At 57.9% G+C, this 9,430-nt stretch overlaps 2 protein-coding genes across 3 annotated transcripts in view; both read right to left on the reverse strand.

Moving 5' to 3' along the window:
* LOC123350385 (galactoside alpha-(1,2)-fucosyltransferase 2-like) overlaps positions 1–9,228 on the reverse strand; it is a 44,717-nt gene extending 35,489 nt beyond the window's left edge. The window contains exon 1 of one of the 2 annotated variants that reach the window (XM_044988939.1): positions 9,148–9,228. The gene's annotated coding sequence lies outside the window, so the exon portion shown is untranslated. The remainder of the gene's footprint in view (positions 1–9,147) is intronic. The other variant, XM_044988941.1, reaches the window with a different exon arrangement.
* On the reverse strand, positions 435–9,272 carry LOC123350386 (galactoside alpha-(1,2)-fucosyltransferase 2-like). Its single transcript, XM_044988942.1, has 2 exons — positions 9,148–9,272; positions 435–2,538 (listed from the first exon to the last, which is right to left on the reverse strand). The coding sequence occupies exon 2, from the start codon at positions 2,501–2,503 to the stop codon at positions 1,469–1,471; it is 1,035 nt and encodes a 344-aa protein (XP_044844877.1). The 5' UTR covers positions 2,504–2,538; positions 9,148–9,272; the 3' UTR covers positions 435–1,468.
* Between the last annotated feature and the right edge of the window lie 158 nt (positions 9,273–9,430).

A 9,430-nucleotide genomic window follows, 5' to 3' on the forward strand; every position in this document is an offset into this window, starting at 1 on the left:
GTGGCTGAGGCTGCCCCAAGCCAGGCTCCCCGGGGTCCGCTGCCCCTAGGCCAGGGTGGGAGCCAGGCCGCAGCCCGGCTCTCAGAGCCGCCTCCCCTCCCCGCGCTGCACAGCAAGACGTGGGACCGTGGGCAGGGCTGCGACGGCCATTTCAGACTGGGATCGGGGCCGGGGAGCGGAGGTGCCTGTGCCCTGGCTGGAGGGACCGGGCTGCTGCCCCACCCCAACGCCCGCTGCTTGCTCCTGCCAGAGTCCTGACTCCCAGCCCCCCCCTGCTCTAACCACTAGACCCCACTCCCCTCCCAGAGCCAGGGAGAGAACCCAGGAGTCCTGGCTCTCCCCTTCCCCGGGCTAAGCAATGGCCCTGTTGTACTTAAAGTCCTGCACAGGATCTTTTCAGGGGGGTTAAGGCAAAGCGCCCCATTTACTGGTAATACACGTACTCATTAACACCGTATCGTATGCAGATGAGCTATATCGATAGATTACACTCATGCGCGCACACGCACACGCCAGCTGGTTGTTGTTACCAACTAGCTCCTCCCGCTAGCCGCCCTGGCCGGGTGTGTTAGATGGGGCAGCGGGTGGAGCCGGGCTTCTGCCGCGCCAGATCGATGCGCCTGCGTTGACAAGACGAGACCCGGGGTCCTCTGCAAGACCCCTCCCACTCCCAGCTGCAAATCTGCACCAGCTGCCAAATCTTGGGTCTGTGGCCGTCGGGCCTTTGTGCTGCTTCCTGCTGGGGGTTGTCGGTCCCAATGCTGCACAGAGGCTGGGCCCAGAGGAAGGTGCTGGCTTCTAACCCTGAGGCCGTCAGCGTGGCTGCTCCTCCCTAACGCGCCCACCTGACCCGTTTCCCGGTCCTCGGGTCTGGCTCCCAGCCCCTCTCCAAGGGGCGCGGCTGTCCGGAGGTGCTGCCTGCCCCCTTCACACCTCGGTCATTCCACAGGGCAATTGACTGAGGGCGTTGAGCGGGGAGAGCTTGTTCTACTCGGAGCAAAAAGACATTTTTCTTCTATCTTATTCAGTCCTTAGGGGCTGTAACATTATCCCAGGGCAATGCAACGTTGCTACAGGAGGCGTTGCTACAAGGTTTCCTTAGACCAAGGCTCCTCAATACAAGGTTTCTATAGGAGGCTTTGATACAAAGTCTCATGAAAACAGAGGTCACACGCGGGTAGACCCGCGACAAGGTTCTATGAAGCGGCACAATGTAAAGTCATAGGACAATTAGCAGAGATTTATCTACACATCCCACACCCCTCCCAGAGCCAGGGAGAGAACCCAGGAGTCCTGGCTCCCACCCCCTCCCAGAGACAGGGAGAAAACCCAGGAGTCCTGGCTCCCAGACTCCATCACTGTGAAGATTCCCAGCATGGATGTAGGTCACTGGCTCGGGGATTCCAGGTGTCCAGTCCTGGGCAGATCGGCCACGCGACGGTGGGTGGATCCCGTCGGCTGAGCTCCTTTAGCCAGAATTCCCGCTCCGCAGCGGGGAGAGATCGGCGTCGATCCCGATCCACTGGGGCAGGAAGGCGGCCGCAGGCTTGAAGATCTTGAGGAAGGGAGAGTCGGGGAGGGTGTAGTTGGCCAAGTAGATGGTCTCCCCCCCAGCCAGGTAACCGGCCCAGATGCCGAGGGTCCCAATGGTCATGATCATGTGGTTGCAATGGGCCAAGAGAGCAAAGTCCCTCCCCGGCGACGACTCCTTCCCGTCCCCCGAGAAATACACGTCCCCCCGCGAGGCGTCGATGTTCTCCCGGCACCACTCCATCCCGTTGCTGGTCACCACGAAGACTGGCTCCTGGTACTTGGCCCGGAAGTAGCCCATGGCCTTCTCCAGGTAGGCCTTGTCCGCCACCACCCCCTTCCAGACCTGGGGCATCACCCGGACGTAGTCCCCCCTCCGGACGTGGACGCCCACGTAGGTCACGTTCTGGCGCTGCCCACGCAGCCCGGCCAGGTACCGGTTGGCCTCCTCCTTGACTTGGTCATGGAAGGAGAATTCCTGGAGGATCTCCTGACGGAGGTGGTGGTAGAAGGTCCAGGAGCAAGGGTAGCCCATCAGCTGGACGTATTTCCCCTCGATGTGCCTGTACTCCTCCGACATCCAGTCGTGGAGCTCATAGTTCCTCCATGGGATGTTCTGGACCATGTCGCTGGAGACCACGGGCAGGGTGATGCGGAAGAGCGGCGCCAGCTGCTGGTGCATCTCCGGGAGGATGTAGGCCTGGCGCCCGTTCATCTTGGCCAGGGCATAGAGGGTGGCGTATTCCCCCATCTGGTTCCCCAGGCGCCCGAGGGAGTTCACAGTCCACATGCCGCGCTCCGTGCTGGAAGCAGATGGACTCTGCCCTGGGTCACTGAGCGAGGGGTTCCTCCACCCCAGGATGGGGAACTGGCTGTCCAGGCATAATAAGGCAGAGGCCGTCAGGATAACCAGCAGGCAAAGGGTAATGAAGAGGGATGGCCGGAAAGAGACCCAGAAGTCCAGTAGCTTCATGGCACCAAGAAGCAGAGGTCAGGAGAAGTCCTGCCCTGGTGGGAGAGGGAGAAAGAACTTTAGACCCTCATTGATTAGTCTAAGTATCCAAAAGCTTAGTGACCAGCTTCTGCCAGGATAAGAGCATCGGAGGATGGTTGGAGCGATGGGAAGGTGTGCTAGATAGCTGGGGGATGGGAACATGGGGAGACGAGATGGATGGGTGGGATGGTATGGCAGGTACGATGGAAGGATGGATGGGTGGATGGATGGATGGGAAGATAGGGAGGATGGATGGATGGAGAGTGGGAGGGAGGGTAGGTGGATGGATGGATGGATAGGAAGTTAAGAAGGGTAGATAGGTGGATGGAAGGATGGATGGATGGATAGGAAGTTAAGAAGGGTAGATAGGTGGATGGATGGATGGATGGATGGATGGATATACCGGTGGGTTGGTGGATGGGAAGCTGGGTGTGTGGACAGATGAGTGAGAAGGGCACTTGGGTAGACTGATAGATGAATGGGCAGTTGCGGGGAGGACTGGGAAGGTAGGGAGGGTGGATGAATCAATGGGTGAATGGGTGGATGGATGCGTGGATGGAGGGGCGGGAGGTGTGTGGGAAGGTAAGGAAGAGGATGGATGGGTCGGTAGATGGATGGGAAGGTAGGTGGGTGGGTGGATGGATGCGTGGATGGAGGGGCGGGAGGTGTGTGGGAAGGTAAGGAAGAGGATGGATGGGTCGGTAGATGGATGGGAAGGTAGGTGGGTGGGTGGATGGATGCGTGGATGGCGGGGCGGGAGGTGTGTGGGAAGGTAAAGAAGAGGATGGATGGGTCGGTAGATGGATGGGAAGGTAGGTGGGTGGGTGGATGGATGCGTGGATGGAGGGGCGGGAGGTGTGTGGGAAGGTAAGGAAGAGGATGGATGGATGGGTCGGTGGATGGATGGGAAGGTAGGTGGGTGGGTGGATGGATGCGTGGATGGCGGGGCGGGAGGTGTGTGGGAAGGTAAGGAAGAGGATGGATGGGTCGGTGGATGGATGGGAAGGTACGTGGGTGGGTGGATGGATGCGTGGATGGAGGGGCGGGAGGTGTGTGGGAAGGTAAGGAAGAGGATGGATGGGTCGGTGGATGGATGGGAAGGTAGGTGGGTGGGTGGATGGATGCGTGGATGGAGGGGCGGGAGGTGTGTGGGAAGGTAAGGAAGAGGATGGATGGGTCGGTGGATGGATGGGAAGGTACGTGGGTGGGTGGATGGATGCGTGGATGGAGGGGCGGGAGGTGTGTGGGAAGGTAAGGAAGAGGATGGATGGGTCGGTGGATGGATGGGAAGGTAGGTGGGTGGGTGGATGGATGCGTGGATGGAGGGGCGGGAGGTGTGTGGGAAGGTAAGGAAGAGGATGGATGGGTCGGTGGATGGATGGGAAGGTAGGTGGGTGGGTGGATGGATGCGTGGATGGAGGGGCGGGAGGTGTGTGGGAAGGTAAGGAAGAGGATGGATGGGTCGGTGGATGGATGGGAAGGTAGGTGGGTGGGTGGATGGATGCGTGGATGGCGGGGCGGGAGGTGTGTGGGAAGGTAAGGAAGAGGATGGATGGGTCGGTGGATGGATGGGAAGGTAGGTGGGTGGGTGGATGGATGCGTGGATGGAGGGGCGGGAGGTGTGTGGGAAGGTAAGGAAGAGGATGGATGGGTCGGTGGATGGATGGGAAGGTAGGTGGGTGGGTGGATGGATGCGTGGATGGAGGGGCGGGAGGTGTGTGGGAAGGTAAGGAAGAGGATGGATGGGTCGGTGGATGGATGGGAAGGTAGGTGGGTGGGTGGATGGATGCGTGGATGGAGGGGCGGGAGGTGTGTGGGAAGGTAAGGAAGAGGATGGATGGGTCGGTGGATGGATGGGAAGGTAGGTGGGTGGGTGGATGGATGCGTGGATGGAGGGGCGGGAGGTGTGTGGGAAGGTAAGGAAGAGGATGGATGGGTCGGTGGATGGATGGGAAGGTAGGTGGGTGGGTGGATGGATGCGTGGATGGAGGGGCGGTAGGTGTGTGGGAAGGTAAGGAAGAGGATGGATGGGTCGGTGGATGGATGGGAAGGTAGGTGGGTGGGTGGATGGATGCGTGGATGGAGGGGCGGGAGGTGTGTGGGAAGGTAAGGAAGAGGATGGATGGGTCGGTGGATGGATGGGAAGGTACGTGGGTGGGTGGATGGATGCGTGGATGGAGGGGCGGGAGGTGTGTGGGAAGGTAAGGAAGAGGATGGATGGGTCGGTGGATGGATGGGAAGGTAGGTGGGTGGGTGGATGGATGCGTGGATGGAGGGGCGGGAGGTGTGTGGGAAGGTAAGGAAGAGGATGGATGGGTCGGTGGATGGATGGGAAGGTAGGTGGGTGGGTGGATGGATGCGTGGATGGAGGGGCGGGAGGTGTGTGGGAAGGTAAGGAAGAGGATGGATGGGTCGGTGGATGGATGGGAAGGTAGGTGGGTGGGTGGATGGATGCGTGGATGGAGGGGCGGGAGGTGTGTGGGAAGGTAAGGAAGAGGATGGATGGGTCGGTGGATGGATGGGAAGGTACGTGGGTGGGTGGATGGATGCGTGGATGGAGGGGCAGGTGTGTGGGAAGGTAAGGAAGAGGATGGATGGGTCGGTGGATGGATGGGAAGGTAGGTGGGTGGGTGGATGGATGCGTGGATGGAGGGGCGGGAGGTGTGTGGGAAGGTAAGGAAGAGGATGGATGGGTCGGTGGATGGATGGGAAGGTAGGTGGGTGGGTGGATGGATGCGTGGATGGCGGGGCGGGAGGTGTGTGGGAAGGTAAGGAAGAGGATGGATGGGTCGGTGGATGGATGGGAAGGTAGGTGGGTGGGTGGATGGATGCGTGGATGGAGGGGCGGGAGGTGTGTGGGAAGGTAAGGAAGAGGATGGATGGGTCGGTGGATGGATGGGAAGGTAGGTGGGTGGGTGGATGGATGCGTGGATGGAGGGGCGGGAGGTGTGTGGGAAGGTAAGGAAGAGGATGGATGGGTCGGTAGATGGATGGAAAGGTAGGCAGGGTCGATGGATGGGTAGGGGTGTGTGTGTGGATGGATGGGTGAGAAGATAGTGAGGGAAGGTTGGATGGATGGATGGATTCATAGATTCATAGACTCTAGGACTGGAAGGGACCTCGAGAGGTCATCGAGTCCAGTCCCCTGCCCTCATGGCAGGACCAAATACTGTCTAGACCATCCCTGATAGACATTTCTCTAACCTGCTCTTAAATATCTCCAGAGATGGAGATTCCACAACCTCCCTAGGCAATTTATTCCAGTGTTTAACCACCCTGACAGGTAGGAACTTTTTCCTAATGTCCAACCTAAACCTCCCTTGCTGCAGTTTAAGCCCATTGCTTCTTGGTCTATCCTTAGAGGCTGAGAACAAGTTTTCTCCCTCCTCCTGATGACACCCTTTTAGATACCTGAAAACTGCCGTCATGTCCCCTCTCGGTCTTCTCTTCTCCAAACTAAACAAACCCAGTTCTTTCAGCCTCCTTCGTAGGTCATGTTCTCTAGACCTTTAATCATTCTTGTTGCTCTTCTCTGGACCCTCTCCAATGTCTCCACATCTTTCCTGAAATGCGGTGCCCAGAACTGGACACAATACTCCAGCTGAGGCCTGACCAGCGCAGAGCAGAGCGGAAGAACGACTTCTCGTGTCTTGCTCACAACACACCTGTTAATGCAGCCCAGAAAATCACGTTTGCTCTTTTTGCAACAGTATCACACAGCATGGATGCATGGGAAGGTATGGAGGGTGGATGGGTGAATGGATGGATGGGAGGTGGGTGGGTGGGTGGATGAATGGGTGAAAAGAAAGGGAGGGAAGGTAGGAAGATGGATGGATACCCCTCGTGACCATACTGTCATGCAGCCCACCAGATGTTCCAAAGCCCGCTGGGCATGGCTGCAGGCACAACTTCCAGATCTCAACCCTGAAATGCCCCATGCTGGATCATTCCAGGTGCATCCACCTCTTATCACAGCTGTGCCAAGCTGCCTGGCTAATCTCGCCAAGCTCCACCCCCAACTCCGCCTACCACGGCGAAGGCAGCCGGAGTGTGTGCAGCTCGGAGGAATGCAGGACAAACACTAGCACAGTCTTTCAGACCTTCCTCAGGTCTGTGGCCATCGATCCACAACCCACCCCCCTGCTAATCTCTCCCTCCACCTTCACCCAGTAACTGCACGCAAACAATGTTAACACAGAGTTCCCATTGCCTGGCAACACCTTGGCCCTTCCAGAATGTGGAAAGAGGCTAAATATCAACCTTTGGAAAACCAAGCAGAGAAGAATTTATCGAGCGCAGGCTTCTGAAAGCAAGGACATGCTGAAACACGGCAAGGGCCAGCCGAGCAAAGCTACCTTCACTCTGACCCCCTGCGGCTGGTAGCAGCCACTGGAAACTGCTCCAGGAGGTGTGGGTAGATAGATGGTTGGGTGTGGGGACGGCTGGATGGGTGGCCAGATAGCGGGTTGGGTGTGGAGATAGTTGTGTGGATAGATGGGTCAGTAGATAGATAAAGGGTTGGGTGTGGGTGGATGATGGATGGGTAGACAAATATAGGGTTGGGTATGGGGAAGGATGGATGGATGGAAGGATAGAGGTCTGTGTAGGGGGATGTGTGGGTGGGTGGGCAGATAGAGGGGTGGGTTCGGGGAAAGATGGATGGACAGATGGATCAGCAGAGAGTTAGAGATTTGGATATGGGGAAGGATAGATAGATAGATAGATAGATAGATAGATAGATAGATAGATAGATAGATAGATAGATAGATAGGGGGTGGCTGGGGATAGATAGATAGATAGATAGATAGATAGATAGATAGATAGATAGATAGATAGATAGATAGATAGATAGATAGATAGATAGATGTTCACAGGGGTGGGTGGGTGGATGGTAGAGTGTGTAGACAGATAGAGATGGGAAGGTTGGTGTGTGGGAGGGTGTGTGGGGAGACCAGGAAAGGGTAGGTATGGGGAAGGATTGCTGGATGGGTGGATGGGGATGAGTGTGGGAGGAGATGGGTGGGTAGATTGATGAAGGGTTTTGTATGGGGAAGGATGGCTAGGTGAGTAGACCGTTAAAGGGTTGAGTGTGGGTGGGTGGATGGGTGGATGGGTAGATAGAGGGGTGTGCAGGGGGATGGGTGGGTAGAGAGATAGGGGGTTGGGTATGGGGAAGGATGGATGGGCAGATAGATAAAGAGCAGGGCCGGCTCCAGACCCCAGCGTGCTAAGCGCGTGCTTGGGGCAGCGTCCCGCGGGAGGGCGGCAGGCGGCTCCGGTGGACCTCCCGCAGACGTGCCTGCGGAGGGTCCGCTGGTCCCGTGGCTTCAGTGGAGCATCCGCAGGCACGTCTGCGGGAGGTCCACAGGAGCCGCGGGACCGGCGACCGCCAGAGCGCCCCCCGCGGCGTGCCGCCCTGCTTGGGGCGGCGCAAATCCTAGAGCCACCCCTGATAAAGAGGTGTGTATGGGGAGGGTGGGTGGATCGATGGGTGGGTAGATAGATAGAAGGTTGGTTATGGGGAAGAGTGGGTAGATAGGTGGCTGGAAGGGTAGGAGAGTGTGTGAGGAGATGGGGGATAGATAGATAAAGGGTTGGGTATGGGGAAGGATGGGTGGGTGGATAGACTGATAAATGGCTGGGTGTGGGTGGGTGGGTGGATGGGTGGGTAGACAGATAGAGGGTTGGGTATGGGGAAGGATGGATGGACAGGTAGCTAGAGGGGGTGCCGGGGGATGGGTGGGTAAATAGAGGGTTCGTATGGGGAAGGATGTGTGGGTACATAGAGGGTTGTTTATGGGAAGGATGGTTGGGTAGGAGGGTGGGTAGACCAATAATGGGGAAGGATTGGGTGGGTGTGGGATGGGTGGGTGGGTGGGTGGGAGGATGGACGGAAGGGTAGAGGGGTGTGGGAGGAGATGGATGTGTGGACAGCTAGAAGGTTCATACAGGGAAGGATGGGTGGGTGGATAGACCGATAAAGGGCTCAGTGGCGGTGGGTGGAGGGATGGATGGAGGACGAGCTAGAGGATGGGGTATGGGGAAGGATGGGTGAATGGATGGGTGCAGAGATAGATATGGAGGTGTGGATGGGGATGGGGGTGGATGGATGGGTGGGTAGATAGATGGAAGTTTGGTTATGGGGAAGAACGGGCAGATGGGTAGGAGACTATGTGAGGAGATGGGAGGTAGATAGAGGGCTCAGATGGGGAAGGATGGGTGGGTGGGTGGGTCCACCAATAGATAAAGAGGGGGATGGGTGGGTGGATGGCTGGGTAGAAGGGTGGATGGATGGATGGGAGAAGAGTTTATGGGGGATGGGAGGATGGATGGGGAAAATGGTTTATGGGGGATGGATAGACGGATGGATGGACGGATGGATGGGGAGAAGGGTAGATGGGGGATGGGTGGGTGGACGGGTGGGGTGGAAGGGGGGATGGGGGGATGGACAGATCAGGAGAAGCACACGAAGAGGAATCGGGATGGATTAGTGGGTGGGTGGGCGGCTGGGTTATTTAAAGAGTTCGGTGTTGGGCTGGACGGACGGACGGCTGGAGGGGTCGGTATCTTTGGTCTGAGAGTGGCCAGGACATTTCTAGGCAGGGAATCTCCCCCCTTCTTACCTTGGTGAGGTGGGGTTTGGGTCCGGGCGCCAACGGCGGCCGCTCCTGTCTGCTCTTATTTGGTTTCCCCCGGACGGCTCCGTCTCCGACTGACGCTGCCTCACTCATTTATTTCCTCTTCGACTTTTATCAGCGCTTAAAGATTAATCCAGCTACTCCCGGGCCTGACACACCCTTTCCTGGTCTGCCCACCTCCCCGGCACATGCCCCAGGGCACACCATGGGGGTTGCCACGGCAGGCCAGGAGGGTGGGGAATGAGGGGTGGGAGTGGGGCCCAGCATG

The sequence above is a fragment of the Mauremys mutica genome, chromosome 15, assembly GCF_020497125.1.
Source record: "Mauremys mutica isolate MM-2020 ecotype Southern chromosome 15, ASM2049712v1, whole genome shotgun sequence".
NCBI classification, from domain to species: domain Eukaryota; kingdom Metazoa; phylum Chordata; order Testudines; family Geoemydidae; genus Mauremys; species Mauremys mutica.